This window comes from Seriola dumerili, unplaced genomic scaffold (genome assembly GCF_002260705.1).
Source record: "Seriola dumerili isolate Sdu_G_001 unplaced genomic scaffold, Sdu_1.0 BDQW01000105.1, whole genome shotgun sequence".
NCBI lineage: Eukaryota > Metazoa > Chordata > Actinopteri > Carangiformes > Carangidae > Seriola > Seriola dumerili.
The window spans coordinates 28808-46431 of record NW_019174360.1 but is presented as its reverse complement, the minus strand read 5'-3'; the positions used below and the strand labels follow the sequence as shown (position 1 = coordinate 46431).

The 17624-nt window shown below is 44.1% G+C and overlaps 2 protein-coding genes across 3 annotated transcripts in view; one reads left to right on the top strand and one right to left on the bottom strand.

Moving 5' to 3' along the window:
• Positions 1–5927, top strand: part of LOC111222648 (transmembrane protein 198-B-like) — a 19070-nt gene extending 13143 nt beyond the window's left edge. For both annotated transcript variants that reach the window (XM_022746447.1, XM_022746446.1), the window contains exons 2-5: positions 1680–1966; positions 2055–2636; positions 3015–3217; positions 3603–5927. In XM_022746447.1, coding sequence (XP_022602168.1) covers positions 1810–1966; positions 2055–2636; positions 3015–3217; positions 3603–3755 — 1095 coding nt within the window. In that variant the 5' untranslated portion in view covers positions 1680–1809 and the 3' untranslated portion in view covers positions 3756–5927. The remainder of the gene's footprint in view (positions 1–1679; positions 1967–2054; positions 2637–3014; positions 3218–3602) is intronic.
• Positions 5928–5979: 52 nt separating this feature from the next.
• des (desmin) lies at positions 5980–16102 on the bottom strand. The gene is made up of 9 exons (XM_022746445.1): positions 15493–16102; positions 12167–12227; positions 11738–11832; positions 10220–10382; positions 9883–10008; positions 9568–9788; positions 9193–9236; positions 8808–8896; positions 5980–6906 (listed from the first exon to the last, which is right to left on the bottom strand). Exons 1-9 carry the CDS (start codon positions 16056–16058, stop codon positions 6865–6867), a joined length of 1407 nt encoding a protein of 468 aa, XP_022602166.1. The 5' UTR covers positions 16059–16102; the 3' UTR covers positions 5980–6864.
• Between the last annotated feature and the right edge of the window lie 1522 nt (positions 16103–17624).

Here is a 17624-nt window from a genome sequence, read left to right as displayed (position 1 = left end):
AGAGGGAGGAGGAGGAGGAGAGGGAGGAGGAGAGGGAGGAGGAGAGGGAGGAAGAGAGGGAGGAGGAGGAGGAGGTGAAAGACAAAGAGTTAGCGTCCTCCTCTGATCAGCTTCATCAGACTCGGTCCAGCAGCTCAGCATCTCCTGAGGTCTTGGAAATCCTGGAGAGTTTGAAGGTGTCTGTTTTCTGCAGCACTGTGTGTTTTATATAATATATATAATATCATTTACTCATCATCCTGCTGCTGCAGTAAATCCACGTCCCAACCTTCACTCAACAGTTTCATGATCTTTAAGAATAAAATGCCATATAAAACCAAAGGGCTGCAAAAATCCAAATCACGATTATTCATCGTGCATTTAATGAGCTTTAAAAAAAAACTGTAAAACATGAAGTAAAAAACAGATTTCAGAACAAAAATGTAGTTTTTCCAGTTATACACAGTATAAGTTAAAAGATTTCTGAGGGGCTCCTTCGTATGTCGCTAACGTAACCAGGAAGTGGATGGTGGGTTTTTGTGGGGACACACACACACACACACACACACACACACACANATGGTTTTTTTTTGGGGGGGGGATGCTGAATAACACAGAAGAAGAAGGAGAAAGTCAGCTGCTTTGGACAAAAGACATCACTGGAATACAGATGAGGCTGCAGGAGAGGAAACGAGGGAGGGAGCGAGGGAGGGAGGGAGGGAAGGGTGAGTACAATGTGAGCGGAGGCAACTTGTGAACTAAAGAGAGACGAATAAGAGACACACAGACCTCTCTCAGGAAGTAGGGACACAGTGATGTGTTTGCTTCGTGCTCGAGCGGCCTGCAGGACGACGCTCCTCGTTCCCCTTAAACGCCTCATGATCAAACGCCAGGCTCTGATCGCCCCCGTCCACCCGCACCAACACCCGCTGTTATCTGAGCTATTATTATCATCCACTGTTTCCGCCATCAGGGGGATGCCACTCTCTGTGTGTGTGTGTGTGTGTGTGTGTGTGTGTGTGTGTGTGTGTGTGTGTGTGTGGACACTAAACAAAATCTGTTTTACACTGCAGCACGTTATTAAAGGGGTTTTTGTTGCTGGAGCTGATGTTGATCCTGAGGATGATGCTGCTGGTTTTTCATGGTTGAGCTCATTATGTTTAAATCAGACAGACTTTAGTTTTTACAGTGATTTCTGTTTGGTTTAATTCCAACATGCAGAGATCTTGTTCTATTATAATCGTTTCTTACATTATAAAGCTGGAAGTGTTTTGTCTTGATTGTCGGAGCTTTCTTGAACGCACCACCAACCTTACAATCTCAAAGCTCCTCCAGTGTAAAGGTCTGTGTCCATGTGTAGTGTGATTATAGATCAGCTCTAGCTTCTATATTAATACTGTGAAAGTATCAAAGCCTCAGTCCACAGAGAAATGCACACAGCCTGTATTCAGAAACTGAGCCTTAAAACCAGCCGTCAGGACTTCTGGAACTTTGTGATGTCACAACGAAGGAGATGTAAAACTACACTGAGATGGTTTTTGGTTCTTAAAACCACAAATATATCTTCTTATGGATCAACACTTCAAAATAAAACACAGGAAGTGGGAAATATGGAGCTTTAACATCTTGACTTTAATTCTTATGGAGATTTAGTGTAACAGGAAACTTATTTTGAAAGTTTTCTTCTTCTCTGTCCACAGGTGAAACCATGCGGCTGGACAGCGCTCCGTAGCCTCCCCTGTCCCTCGCCTCCCACCTGATCACCTCATCTCCTCCTCCATCTCTCCTCTCCGCCTCCTCTCTCCCTCCGTCTCTCTCCTCCCGTTCGCCATGACGACCTCCCTGGAGACGCTGCTGTCCCAGTCCGACCAGGAGCTGAGCCCCGAGCGGCTGGACGGCTGCGAGGACTCGGTCGGCCGCTACAAGGTGGTTCCCTCCGTGGTGTGCTCCATGTGCTGCCTGTTCGGCATCATTTACTGCTTCTTCGGTGAGTCAGAAACTGAGTTAAAGAGGTTCCCTTTGCTCGTCGAGTTCCAGCTCTGTTGACGGTGTCGTGTTTCCTCGTCTTCTTTCAGGCTACCGCTGCTTCAAAGCGGTGATGTTCCTGACGGGCCTGATGTTCGGCTCCGTCGTCATCTTCATGCTCTGCTACAAGGAGCGCGTGCTGGACACCCAGCTGAGCGTGGAGGCCTCGGTGGGCATCGGCCTGGGCATCGGCACGCTCTGCGGCCTGGTCACCATGCTGGTTCGCAGCGTGGGCCTCTTTATGGTGGGCCTGCTGCTGGGCCTGCTGGTGGCCGTGGCCACCCTGGTGGGCATGGAGGAGCTTTCCGACAGCCCGCCGCGCTCCGTCTGGGTGCCCCTGGGCGTGCTGCTTGGCCTGGGCATGCTGTTCGCCGTGCTCACCCTGCAGTGGCAGCGGCTCTTCACCACGCTGTCCACGGCGGTGTTCGGCGCGGCCGTCATCACCGTGGCGTTGGACTACTTCGTGGAGCTCTTCGCCCTCGTGTTGTACATGTACGAACGGATGAAAGCGGCGCCCGGCAAGCCTGTGTGTTGGCTGACGTGGGTGGTGCTGGGGGTGTGGCCTGCCCTCACCCTGCTGGGTGTCATGGTGCAGTGGAAGGTGACCGCGGAGGGATACTCCCACACCAAGGGTGAGGAAAACCGGTGCTTCTCTGAAACTTTACACCAGCCGTATTATTATACTGTTTTAAAAGCATAAAGCTACGTGTGCACGGCATGATGGGAAATGGTTTTGTGATGAGTAATAAAAACCAGTTGCACCAAACACCCTTTAGTTTCTTCCTTAAGTTTCCCTCATGTTCACTGAAGTGTTTAAGGTTTTCTCCTTCTCTTAAGGAATCACAAAAATTCTTTGCTTTCTTTGCTTCCTGTCACCTGACTGTATCACATGATGTTTGAGCGTTTCCCCACCTGCTGCTGGAAAGTTTGGTTTGAGAAGATTGAGTGTTCACTGATCAGCTGTAGACAGGAAGTCAGGCATGAATCCAATCAGAGCTTCTGTGCCGCAGTGATCATCAGCCGGCAGCAGAGGAGGATGCAGGTGATGCGGATCCGTCAGCGAGACGACCGCTTCCGCAACAAGAAGAAGAAGAAGCAGCAGCATGGCTCCTCCTCCCACCATCACCACCAGGCCAAGCAGCTCCACACAGAGCCCGCCTACCGCCGCAAGCCCAACCCCATCCGCCGCTACGACACCGACGTCCTGTCACCGGTGAGGAACCTTAATGACGTAGTTTTCTTTGGGGTCGTTTTTATTCCTCCGAGCCGGCGGCCATATTGTTTTCAGGTCGTCTGTCTCATTCGATATCTCAGTAACGCCTTGACAGAACAAATTTGGCACAAACATTCAGTAGGAATCAAGGATGAACTGATTAGATTTTGGGGGTCAAAGGTCAAAGGTCAAGGTCACGGTGACCTCACAAAACACTTTTTAGCCAATACACAGCAATTATGAGTAAAAAGCGTGTCGGAGGCAGACGACCACGAGGAGGTGATTGTGGTTGGTTTCTGTGAGTCGAGTAGATTTAGAAGCTGATGAGGAGATGAATCAGTTTTACAGAGTTTTTACAGATGTATCAAACTGTCTCTCTTCCCAGAGCTACATCCAGAGTTTCAGAGACCGGCAGGTGCAGGCGCAGCCCTTCCCGGGGCGGCTGGTTGGAGGAGCCCACGCCGTGGTGGATGTTGGCTATGACTGCGGCTCCACGGCGCCCCTCGCTGGGGCAGCAGGACCTTCGCTGCGGGTCTGACCACCTCTCCTGAGCACACCACAAACCAGGGAGAGAAACATGACTCTACAATCACCACCCGGGCGGGGTGTCGCCACGCCTGTACGAGAACAAACCACCACTGGGGTTAAATGCAAAGATTCTAGGTTTAAATACAATCTGGGTTTAGCCTCCACCCCTAAGAGGATTAGAATGAATATGTTGAGGGCTGGATTTACCCACAATGCAACACGTTTAACCCTTTACTAATTCAGTTTTAGATCATGAGGCTCTGCTGTCCTGGTGGATGCCTGCTGGAGAGTCAGTGCGGTGCAGAGGTCTGTTCGACCTCTTTTCACTGTCTCTCCGTAGATTCAGATGCACACATGCATGCATGCACTTACACACACACACACACACACACACACACACACACACACACACACACACACACACACACACACACACACGTGGAAACCCGAAGCAGCACCGACCTGTCAGTCACCATCTCAAGCCAAAACCACATCAGGGATCGGAGCTTCAGACCCGCCTCAGGTTCAAACACAGGCATCGTACGGAAAATCAAAATACAACTTTGCCCTGGTTCAGCTGTTTCTACTGCTGACGCTGAAGAAACTAGATCCTCAGCCTCTTAACGACCCGACAGCGTTCGTCTAAAGGGAAGGAGAGGCCCTTCGATGCAAACTGGGATCCTTCATTCGCTCTCTGTGCCATCCGGACTACAACAATCCTCTTTACTGTTGTTTTTAAAGGGGGGAACCCTGGTCATCCTTGGTGCTGGACGATGCAGGACGTCTCTCTGAAGGCTGGGGAGTCTGTTTTAACGGGTGCCTTGCCCCTCCGTGGACTGTACCAACAGCATCAGGAGGGGGGTTACTGGCAGATCTCCCATCGATGGCTTGTTTTTGCATTAAGTGTGATCACTGGAAGATTTTTTAAAGGAGGGAGGGGGGTGGGGGGCTACAACAAGCAGGGTATAAAACACTGGCGTGTGGTTGGCTTGTTGTCTTCACAGATGCCTGGATATGTGAGGAGGATTTGCTGGCGAGTCATATTTACACTGGCACCTCATGAGAGTCGCCCGACACACATGGAGGAGGATTTTAGAGATAAAAACATATGTCTGAGATTATTTAACATTTGCACTGCAGTGCAGACTGTCGGCTCTCCAAGAGTAGGAGTTATATTTTTATTTATGTTGTTGCACTCTCTCCATCATCTGTGGTCAGCTCCGTTGATGAGGCAGGACGACACCTTCTTCCTGTTTTGTGCCATAAAATAATACAGAAACATTTTGGGAGGAAATTTGTGGATCAAAGTTTTAAAGTTTAAAGTTTAACTGAAATTAAAATCAGTACATATACAGTATCATAATGTTTTTTACCAAGAAGAAGAAATGTAAGATTTATTCATTGATCTACAGCGGTTTTCACAGTTGTACGGTATTTTGTTGTTTGCTGCCTTATTATTTTTAACTACAGGCACGCAATGAATCTTGGGATAGGTTGCCCTGGATTTCCCGCCACAATGTGACCATTTAAAAAAATAATAATAATAAATGAGTTTTAATTATAATTAAATGCGCCTCCTTGAACGCACCTTCAACAACAGAGGTGTCAGTGTAAATAGGTCTCAGAGGGTCTGAGTGAGGAGAGCGGACTCGTGGCCTCCTCCCATCATGTGCATTGATTTTCTTTATTCGGGGACACAGTGAAGATGTGAATGCTTTGTAAACATCTTTACCTTTCGTTTTTTTTATTAAAGGAAAAGCAGACAAGTGTGTGGGGGAGGGAGGGAGGGAGGGAGGGGGTTACGTTTTTATTCGTCCGCGGTGAACTGAAATGCATGATCGCACCCCTCCATCCCCCTCTGCTCCGCCCCGCGTGGCTTCGTTTTGCCTCCCACCTTCCACCTTCTCATGTGCATCGATGTGAAACTTGTACATAAAACACAGCACTTACTAACTTCTTCTTCTTCTTTTGTTATTTTTACATTTTCTCTTTTAATTTAAACCTTTTTCTTTTTCTTTTGTGCGACATGTTCTTTTCCTGTGGGATGTATTTATTTGCTGATTTATTTATTTCTGTAAAGGAGAGTGCAATGTCTTCACTGTAGGCCAGTAACTCCATGCTTTATTTAAACTGATTATGACTATGATTATTAAAGCATGTGTTCCTATGGGCCTGTAAACCACCAACGTGTCAGACTCGTCTTTTCACACAAGGACATGGACATCAATCAGCTGTAACATTAATCCACTTCACTTTTATTAGCGAATATTATCTGAAAGTCACACCCCCCCCTCTCCCTCTCTCTGTGCTTCCTTTCTACCTCGCACAACCTCTCCCTTTATCTCTCGCTTCATCTCCAGACGCCTTTTAATCTTCCTCCTCCATCTTCTCCTTTTTCTCCACATCCCCCTGTTGATGAGGACAAACACAGGCACATACAGTCCACCTCGTTCTCCAGCAGCTCCTGATTGGACAACAGTCACCCTGACCTTGAGGAAAAGCACGAGATGTGCCAAGAGAAGAATGTGTTTACTGCATTTCTGACACTTAAGTGATTTAAATAAAATGGTCATAAACTGAGAATTTAAAGCAGAGGATTTGCTCAGCTGCAGATTTCCTGTGACATTTAACTGAAATTGCAGAGTATGAAGTGAAAGGCAGCGTCAGAATGTGTTATTTAGAAATGCTTTTACCTCTTTCAGATGCACAAATTGAATATTTTGGCGATGCACTGCAAAAATCTCCATCGCATCACGTCTGTAATCAAGTCCTTTTCTTCACCAACTTTATACTCTCTTATTTTAAGGTAGAGACACTGAAATAATCTGATTTCTACTGAGAAGAATCTGTAGAAAAATCCATCATTTAATTACAGAACAGATGTGATAACATGGAGATTTTTTTGAAGTGCAGTAACATGTTTGTAAGCACAGATAAATAAACCCTGATAAAGTCACCTGCTGCTTTACATTCACATATTGCAGTAACTTTCAAACAAGAACAGTAAAGATGAGTTTGTAAAGTCTTTTTGCTGAGTTTTATTTGTGCATCTTTTTTTTTGTTGTTGTTGTTTGTCTGGTTTTGTTTGGGATGGTTCTCCTCTCTTCTTCTGCAGGTGATTACATGATGTCGTGCTGGTGCTGCGTCGACTCGCTGACGACCTGGAGGACGGAAACATGGCGGTCAAAGACAGAAACACATTAAAGACATGTGGGTGAGTGTGACACTGTGGACTGTTTTATATGGAGGTAAACCTGCCCAGGTTCCTTTGGCGGCTGCGTTTGAAGACTGATTGCGTCACAACGGCGCGACTAGACTGTCCCATTAAATGCGGCCTTCCTTACCTATCCCAAGATTCATTGCGCTAATGGTAATGGTAATGGTAATGGTAATGGTAATGGTAATGAAAGCCGACAGACAGCCTGAGGATTACCTTTTTAAATGTAAGTATTATGTTTCAGCTCAGTTCAGCAGCTAATGGCCGAACTGTTAAAACCACGCGCCTTAAAACCTCAAGATATTGTAAAAAAAATTACGTGTAGTCAAGGTTGCTAGGCGACAGTGTAACGGCAGGCTTTAGCTGGTGACGTACAGCATTGCGTTAAGATGTTAATTTCAAACGTCCTCTTTAATGTCCGTTTTTGTTTTTTGTTTTTTGCAGCAACGCTTTAGTTCAAGGTATTATGAGCTTTTATTTTGAAAGATTCTGAAAGGAAGTTCCACAGGTTACGTAGCTAGCTTGACAAACCTCTGACGAGGTGAATAAAATAACAGGTGTTCAGTAAATCAGTCGGTCAAACGCATAATATGTGACTCTGGGTTAACGAGCTCACGAACATCCGAGAGGAGCGTCAGAGACAGAAATATAGTTTATATATAGAAGATCTTTGGAAGCGTCAAGGCAGCGGAAAGATAGGAGTCACAACTTCCGGTTAGGACTTTCAGAATAAAATCAGAGCGGAAACAGAATGTAGATGATGAGAAAGCTCGTGGATTCTACCCAAAAAGATGATCATATGATCTTTGTACCACCTCTGTCTGTGACTGTGGGTTTAAATTAGCCTTTGATTATGTTCTGGCCGCCATCTAATGGAGTAGAAGAAAGTTAACCCATGGCCAAACTTACTTGCTGTTTTATTGTTTCAAATTCTTCCCCATTTTTGAGTATTTTCTGAATTTCATATTTAAAATTACTTTTTTTTTTTTTTTTTTTAAACCATAGAGCAGCAACCTCCCTCATACTTCCCTCTTTGAAGATAGAGGCCTTCATGTCTGGGACATTTTCAAAACAAGTTGATTTGATAATGATTTGATAAGCTGCAGGTTTTAATGTGTTGAAATACTTTCTTCTTTTCAAAGAGATAAAATCCCAGCATTCTGCACGTGGGCCGAGCCAAACTGTTGTTTTTTTATTGATAAAGCTGCAGCCCCAACTTGTTACAGCATGTTTTCCCAGAATGCTGTGCGTGGGAATGCTGTGCGGTGGGAATGCGGTGCGGTTTAGCTGAACCAGTTGTTGCATGTGTTGATGTGTTTACTTGGAAGAATCACAAATTCCTTCTGAATGAGATGAAAAAAAAAAAAGGCGCCACAATGTCGTGCAGCTGAATCCTCACAGATCATGATTTACTGATATTCTGCAGAGGTCAAAGGTCATAGATATAGCTTTATATATCTGAGCTGTTATCTCCCTCCACTTCAAAAAAATAGATTTAGATTGTGTTTTTCCTCAGTATGAGACTCTTTGTCTGTTCAGGGCAGAATAAACTAAAAGTGAACAGTGACCCAGTCTGAATATTGATCACTGCAGACATGAACCCATTAGTTTAGCATCAGAACTAATGGATTAAACAAATCAATATGTGAACAATCGAGTGCTTTAAAGTGTCGCTTGTCGACCCACAGTGGCAGTTTAATTTCACTAGATTATTAAAAGATGAGAATAACTTTTATTTTGAGACATTTTTCAAAATAAAACAAAGCCTCTGTAACAGTTTTGTAACAACAAATATTAAATATCAGATCCAGATTTCCTAAATGCGTGTGTGTGTGTGTGTGTTACCTCTCCGTCGCGGGTCTCGATGGTCTTGATGAGAACGGTTTTCTTTGAATGCATCTCAGAGGTTCGCTGCTGGTGTTCAGGGCTGGTCTCTGTTTCAACACAGACAGAAAACGTCAACATTAATATCATCATCAGCATCAACATGTTACACAACATTTTATATCATATTTAAACTTTTTACATTCTAATTAGCTGCTGTTAGTGTCTCACATTTTGCCTCTGATGCACTAATGTTGGTATAATGCCATGTATCATCTAAAACTCTATAAATCAGCTGTAAAAACATGTGAACTATCTTCTGGGTCACAGACTCAGGACCATGTGCTGGTTACAGAGGCGTGTGTCCTCTAGTGGTGTGTTCAGGTAACAGTAGATACGGTCGTACCTCGGAAGCTCATGGTGGAGTAGGTCTGCACAGGCAAGGCAATCCTGCAGGGACAGAACAAATTTAAATCAATGCTAAATTAACTCTTACACACCTTCTACAATCAAACCCTTTATACTTACACAAAATCCCACTTTTCTTTAAAAAAACAATTAAAACAGGAAATTAAAAATAAATCTAGTCTTCAATTTGAAATGAGTTCATCTATTTAGTTTCAGGAATTTTCCACAAACAAGTTATCACACATTATTAACTAATTTTAATTTATTAGAATTAATTTAATTATTAGAGGCCTTGACTTTAACGTTAATCTTTTAGGCTTTTTGTGCTGGTTAAATATAAAACAATCTGGTCCAGCGGTTTAATTTGAGTCACCTGCTCTCCTCTCCTTCCAGCAGCTTCCTGTAGGTGGCGATCTCCACATCCAGCGCCATCTTGACGTTGAGCAGGTCCTGGTATTCGCGGAGGTGGCGCGCCATCTCGTCCTTCATGTTGGCGATCTCCGCCTCCAGCCGGGCGATGTTGTCCTGGAAGCTGCCGGCCTCGCGTCCGTGACGCTCCTCCATGTCCCTCATCTGCCTCATCAGGGACTCGTTCTGGATTTGTTAAAGGGAAGAGGTGAGGTAGATTATAAAGCATATATGTGTGTGTGTGTGTGTGTGTGTGTGTGTGTGTGTGTGTGAGACGTACGGTGCCTTTGAGTGAGTCGATCTCGCAGGTGTAGGACTGGATCTGGTGTCTGAACTCCATGGTCTCCTGCCGGGCCTGCTTCAGTGCCTCGTTGTTCTTGCTCACCGCCTGGTTCAGGTCGGACACCTGCAGGGTCAAAGGTCAAAGTTCAGGTGTTTTGCTGCTGTTGTAATCACTGATAGGTCACCTTTAAATCTTGTTTCTGCTGACCTCTGGTGATGTACAGGTGTACTCCAGGACACTGTGACATCACTGTTGAGCAGCTTTGTGACGACAAAGTAATATTATTAATAATAATAATAATAATAATAATGATAAAACCGTCTCTCTCTCTCACCTTGGATTTGTACCAGTCCTCGGCCTCGGAGATGTTCTTGGCGGCGATGCCTTCGTACTGGGCTCTGATGTCCCTCAGCGCCGCCGTCAGGTCTGGCTTGGACATGTCCATCTGGATCTGGACCTGACTCTCCTGCATCTGGGTCTGCAGCTCACGGATCTCCTGCAAGAGGAGGAGGAGGAGGAGGGAGGTCAGGTCAGATGGGGGTTAAACCTGTGTGTGTACATGTCCAGGTGGGAATGGAAGTAGCAACCAATTACTAATAACTATGGCAACCATTAATAACACCCTAGGAGCCAGGTGCTAACATCCTAAAAAGCTAATTGCTAATCGTCTTGTGAGCATCGATGCTCCGCGTTTTATCAAATTAAATCCCAGGATACCTCGAATACTTCCTCTGTTTGTGCGGCGCTAAATGAGGCAGCTACTGTGTGATGCATTTAAGGACTACCTGAAAAAAACTCCACCACCTTGTACACTTGAAAACAAGCTAATTCAGTGCTAAATGAAACAGAAGCAAAGAGATCAGATCATCAGGTCCTCTGAGCAGCGCTACGTCTTCCCTTCACACGTGCACACTGGACGCTTCAACGACTCGCTATCGGACAGTGACACTGGAGCTAGCTGGTTAGCATGCTAACTTCACCGCAGGAGAAGAAGTCTGATGCTGAACTCACATCACTCTAACAGCTGCTATTGCTAACGTTAGCTATGTAGCAACAGCAAAAACTTTAATAAAGCTCCTTTAAATTTACTTTTAATCTACTTTATCTAGCTCTGCCTTTTTGATTTGATGTTGTCAGTCCAACATCTCGTGGTCGTGAGGCACTTGAGCTGCATCACTCAGCACTGGAGGTCGACCATCTGATATCAGCCTTCGAAAACACCAGTAATCACTCTGCTAATGCCACAGCAACCGCTTGGCTTTGGCGTCATGTAGCAATCACCAGTCAGGACACACACACACACACACACACACACACACACACACACACACACACACACACACACACACACACACACACACACACACACACACATATCTAAGCTTACAAGCCTCTGCTGTTCAGACACAGTTGACGTCCACTGCTGGTACACAGAGTAATTTTAGCCAGACATCTGCTGCAGCTCTGCTCAGGCCTGCTGCCAACACACACGCTGAAACTGTAGCTGTACTTCACCAAGCCTCTCATACACACACACACACACACACACACAGATGTAACAGCAGATGCTAACAGACAGACAGGTCACCTGCAGCACAGTCAGACAGGACACAGGTAGAACAGGCAGGTTAGTTACTGAGATTTGTTTTATCCCTCAATTTCATCAGTGAATAATCTAATTCCTTCCCTCAAATAATAATTTGGTCCCTTAATTTACCAAATACCTCCAACAAATGTTATTTGCACTTGCAAAGATCTGCTGCTTTAAGGTGCTGATGTCCTGTCAACAGAGCGCTGAAGTGTGACCAGAGAGACAGAAGAAGAAGAAGAAGAAGAAGAAGAAGGAGGAAAGTGTTCGTGGATCTTCTTCAGGAAGGCGATCTCCTCCTGCAGCGTCTCGATGCGTCTCTCCAGGTCCAGACGAGCCAGAGTGGCAGCGTCCACGTCCTGAGGAGGTTCGGTCAATCAGTCAATCAGACACATGGTTTTATTATTAGAAGTTGGCATCTTTAACTCAGTGTATGATAAAAAAATATTGATCAAATTTTACTTAAGTACGAGTTGTTAGTGGATGCATGAACCTAAAAGAAGGAGCTGGTATAAAGACTTCATATTAACAGAGCTGTTCTACTATATTTAAAGACAGTGTTTAACTTTCTCTAATTCTGAGAAAATGTAACATATATATATAAACTGTATATATATATATATATATATATATACTGTATATAAACTGTATATATATATATATATAAACAGTCATGTGATGTGCAGGACTCACCGCCCTGAAAGCAGCCAGGTTGTTCTCTGCTTCCTCTTTCTGGAGAATCTCGTCCTGGAGTCTGGAGGACGAGGGAGGAGCAGATAACGAGTTTCGATCATTAATCACTGACACTATATATATTATGGACCTGCAGCCACCAAAAGGTCGAAACGCTGAATCATTTATTTCTTTTTTGTGCCCTGAAAGAAGTGAAATCTAAACACACAGTTATTATAAGTTATTATAGAAAACACCCACCGTGTTTTAACTGTTTAATAAGATCCACCTACGCCGTTAAATCCAGCTCACTGTCGCTGTGATCTTAAGTTTACTAAAAGATTTTACCAGTCAAACATCTGAACAGAAACAGAACATTTATTGATGTGATTCCAGATGTTATTGTAATCCTCTTAAGCCGTGAACACACGCTTGTTTTATTTATGACGCCAGAAAAACATCTTTAAATCTTTAAATCAGAATGAACTGAGGAAACAAAGAGATTAATGAAAGAAATGGAAAATTCAGAGTCTGAATAAAACGACCTTTGGACAAAATCCTGACGGCAATAAAAGGAGATAAAACCTCAGATAAAAGCTCCATTTTTATTTCAGTCTGAGGGAGAACTGTGTAAATCCCTGTAAAAGAGCTTCCAGTGAATATTTCATATTGAATTTAAATGGCAGTGGCGCTGTCTTCTCCCTGAATCTCTATAAAAGTGGCACATGAGACGTAAACCACAGGGAGAAGGAGAAAGGACAGATCATCAGACATCCTTCTTTCCTCTCCTTTTATAGAAGAGGACGCTGTAAACATGGGGTGTGTGTGTGTGTGTGTGTGTGTGTGTGTGTGTGTGTGTGTGTGTGTGTGTGTGTGTGTGTGTGTGTGTGTGTGTGAGTGAGAGTGTGTGTTGAGCTCTAACTTTGGTCAGGGTCGTGCAGTAACACACACACACACACACACACACACATTAGTCATCATTCATATCAGCAGCAGACGAGTGTTTGGCTTTAGGTTCATCTGTATTTGGTCTTTGCTGTCTGACTCGTGTGTTGCTCAGAGGAACTTCAGCACGACCACGACGAGTAAAGAGATCAGAGATCAGAGATCAACGTGTGTCGGCTTCAAACATACACATCATATAAAATATTAATATGCTTCACTTTAGCTTTACTTTTCTTAATGAAAGAGCCACTACATTAATAATCACTGTTGAGTAATTGTCCCTCATTTTAATCAGTATTGAAAGAAGTATTCAGATTTATTACTTTATTATAAGTAGAAATTACATAAAAATAATGGAAAAATAGTCAATTATAAGTAAAAGTCCTTCAAAGATTGAAGTTTTATCAGTAAATGTACTTGGAACAAGTAGTAAAAAGTAAAAGTACTCAGTAAATATGCAGTGACTCCAATCAGAGAGGAATTATAAGATTATTTAGTGGTTATTAAGCATTAAAATGTTAATGAAGAGGCGGCACATTTACCTGCTTTATGCACTGTTGTTTAGTATTTTACAAAAGGACATTATTTATCTTGAAATGTAGAATAAAGTGTAAAACAATCAAATGGAAAGATCTCATTGTCGTGCAGGAATCTCCGAACTGGACAAAGTGCAGAACTTAAAAACACGATTTCACATTTCTGCCTCTCGGCGTCTCGCAATCAAAACAGTAACAAAAGAGTTTGGTGATGTCACGGAGGAGCGTGGCATCATGGGATTTACCCACAGATGAATTATCAGTGTTTCTCTGATGCTGTTCGACACAGGAAAAGTGTCAGATATGGAGCTTTAATGCAGAAAAATGTCATATTATGTCTTTCATGAATGTTCCTGTGTGCAGTATTCTACACAGGGTAATATTGATCATCTTAAATAACTCAAGTTGTTCTTTCCTCTTCTTCTGCTCTGGACAGAAATACGTTTCTGTAATGTTTGATTTGCTGTTTCTCAAATTGAAAGGTGACGCTGTAGTTTTCGCTGTGTCAGGTAATTCCTCTGCTTCTGCTTCTTAATCCCACACAGTCTCCCACCAGCTAAACCTCAGCTTGTTTAAATTCTCCTCCCACTGCGTCACTGAGTCATCCTCAGTCTTCTTTGTCTTTGGACGTAGAAATTCTTTTTATATCCTTTTCACAACTCAAAATTAGCACAGTGTGTTTAAAACCTCTGGATGTATGACGATATACAAATGTTAGGGTAAAATGTGTATATGTACATATATTACAAATATCTATCTGATGATTTTTTAATATCAAAAATGACATACGATTCAAATTTCTATATGATTATGAATGTGTTCTTATTAATTTCTCATTAGTTTAATTTTAATTTAATTTGTCTAATATATAATCATACATACATAAACTGAACATAAATGTCAATATAGGAGAATTACTCCAATTTCAAATAGGTTTTATATAATTATTACATATATGTGTTTATTTTATATGTACATATATTTCATGTATGGAAATTCAGTATATGTACATATATTACATTTGTCTATGGGTAAAGTTTGTGTTAGAGCTGCTTCAGGCATCATTGTTACATAAGCTTCAGCTTCCTACGTTACACTGTAAATAAAAACCCATCACTCACCAGGTTTAAAAATACTTTGTGTCACCACAACAAACAGCAGATACGGCTGGTTACACCCAGCAGACATGATAATACTCACACGTCTGTGTGTCATCACATGTGGCCGCTGTTTATTCACGCTCTGTCAGATCTGTTGTTGCTTTCATGTTGAACTGCCGCCAAAAATCAGCATTTTCATTTTTTAACCCTCTGAGGTCTGAGGGTATTTCCTCTATTTCCACATTATTTCTTAAATGAAAGGTTCTTGCATATAACATGATACTCAAGTGTTTATATCACACTTTCAGAACAATCTCAGATCTTTCTGAATGACAGTTTCTTTATTGTGCTTGACCAAAGTCTACAGGTTCATAAAATAGTGCAATATGTGAGTAAAATAGTAGATAAATGGATAATAAAATGAATTAATAAAATTCTGTAATATCGAAATGTTGTGTCAACCAAATTCTTTAGGCGTTTTAGCTCCGGCTGTGAATCATGTACGATCTCACGAGTCTGCAGATTCTAACAACATTTAAACCACATTTCTACGATGTATTATCACAAAGATATTAATAAAAACATCCGTCGACCTCAGAGCGTTAATCAAAACACACACACTCACACACACACACACACAAACTAGTAACATTGTAACCAGTTGACACACACTCACGCTTCTTCTTAAAGAGACACACACACCTCTTTCTAAACAGACACACACACTTCTTAAAGAGACACACACAGCTCCTCTTGCCCCTCCCACCTGATTTTGAGCTTGTCCAGGTCGTCTGCGAGGTTGTCCCGCTCCAGATCAATGCGCGACCTCTGATTGGTCAGGATCTCCACCTGCCTCCTCAGCTCGCTCATCTCCTCCTCGTACAGGTCGGCGATGCGCGTCGGCTCGCGTCCGCGCAGGCGCTCCACCTCCACCGTCAGCGCCTGGTTCTGCTGCTCCAGGAAGCGCACCTTCTCGATGTAGCTGGCGAAGCGGTCGTTCAGGTGCTGCAGCTCGACCTTCTCGTTGGTCCGCGTGGTCAGGAACTCCTGGTTGAGGGCGTCGGCCAGGCTGAAGTCCAGGGTCTCGCCCATGCCGGCGTAGGTGCGTGCGACGGAGGCCCTCGACGACGTTATCGGGCCCCCGTAGTAGCTGGAGGAGACCCGGTAAGCCGGGGTCGACTTGCGGGTCACCTCATAGACCCTGGAGCTGACATGGCCCCCGCTGCTGCCGCCGGCGCTGTGGCCCAGCAGCGAGCGGTTGAGGGTAGGCGAGGCGTAGGTACCGTGGCCGAAGGTGCGGCGGTAGGAGGAGGAGGAGCTGTAGGCGGCCATGTTGGAGGACACAGAGATCCTGGTGAGGGCTGCAGCAGAGAAGAGCACTGAAGAAAAACCTCCTGCCCCCGGCTATTTGTAGTTACCCCCCTCCCTCGCTTTCTACCCCCCTCCTCCCTGTGAACTACCCTCCCTGTGTCTCTCGCTCTCTCTCTCTTTCTTTCATCTTTCTTTTCCCTCTTTCTCCTCCTCTCTGTCACCTTCCCTCTCCTCCTCTTCTTCTTCTCCATCTACCCTTCATTCTTTCCTTCCATTTTCCCTTTCTGTTTTTTTTCCAAATTTTCATTCCCCCTCTTTTCTTTTCTCCCTCCATGTCTCTTTCTTTCTCTCTTCCTCTTCCCATTTCTTTCTTTGCCGCTTTCTGAACTTCTTTGGCATCAAATCGTTTTGTCCATTTACACCTTGGAAGTCGTTCCATGGAGTATCTGTGATGCTGAAACTTGAACTAAACAGCTCAAACGCGACGACACGTTTACGTTCAAATAGTAACTTTAATAAGGAAAAATCAGGAGAATCACATGTTAATGTCTGAAACTGCCTCACATTTTTCGGACGAGGTCTCCTCGTGGGAATGAAAAATAATAAATGAGAAAACTTTATTGCAGAATCGGAGAATTCTGCAAAAGTCTTGGTGACGTTCAGTGATGTTTTTAAAGATGGACGTAGCCTCCGTGACGTCACCCACAGTTTTCTGAAGAGTGGTTTTGGAGCTCAGAGTGAGCTGCTCCACTGTCGCCTTGTTGGCAGTGTCTGACTCCGCCCCCAAACTCCCAGCTAATCCAAAAATGGTCAAAGGGGCGGGGCGTGTGTGGAGCTGAGACTTCGGTGCATGCCGGCTTGTGGCAAGCATACGCTCACCCACCTGTCACTCAAAGAGGCCACGCCCTCAATTTAAGCCTTAATAAAATGTAAACAGGTGAGTTAAATAAATCCCCCCCCCCCTCCCCCGGACAGTTGTCATGAAGGAAGAAATTAGCTGTAGACACCAATCTACCAATCTTAACATGGGAGTCTATGGGGATTGACTCACTGTTGGAGCCAGACTCTAGTGGTCATTAGAGGAACTGCAGGTTTTCGGACTTCAGTGTTGCCGCCTGATTTTAACACAGTCATAATGGCGGTCTGAACTCGACCTTGTGTGGAGGTCACTGTTGATTTCTGTTTCCTGTTGACAGTCAGACTTTTTTTGAACCACGTCCACAGTTGTTTCCGAAACGTATCAACCACTAAACTTAACCATAGAGGCTCATGTGGCTCGTCTTCGAAGGCGATGACGATCACGTCTCTGTGATCTCATTACATAACAATGCGAAGATACGAGGACGGTGGCTTTCAGAACTCTGCGTCGTCCTCACATGGTGAGGCGGTGGCAGGTTGTTAATGACAGCAGCCGGAGGGGGAAGAGCTCTGACTAACCTGCCTTAAAAAGGAAAACTATCCCATCCTGCGAGACTGAGAGGGACAGCATGTGCCTGCAGGAGAAAGCCCACATTCCCAAACAATATGTGCCATTAATGATGATATCACCTCGGTGTGTGACAGTGAAGTGGATTTAGAGGGAGGGTT

What these genes read in the sequence shown, in the direction of transcription:
- des (XM_022746445.1), bottom strand. Translation starts at nt 16,058, where the DNA reads ATGGCCGCCTACAGCTCCTCCTCCTCCTACCGCCGCACCTTCGGCCAC. An exon ending in CTGAAGAAGATCCACGAACA is followed by an intron (nt 10,383 to 11,737) that starts CTTTCCTCCTTC and finishes CCTCCTCTTGCA; the next exon opens with GGAGATCCGTGAGCTGCAGA. An exon ending in TCGAGACCCGCGACGGAGAG is followed by an intron (nt 6,907 to 8,807) that starts GTAACACACACA and finishes TCCGTCCTCCAG; the next exon opens with GTCGTCAGCGAGTCGACGCA.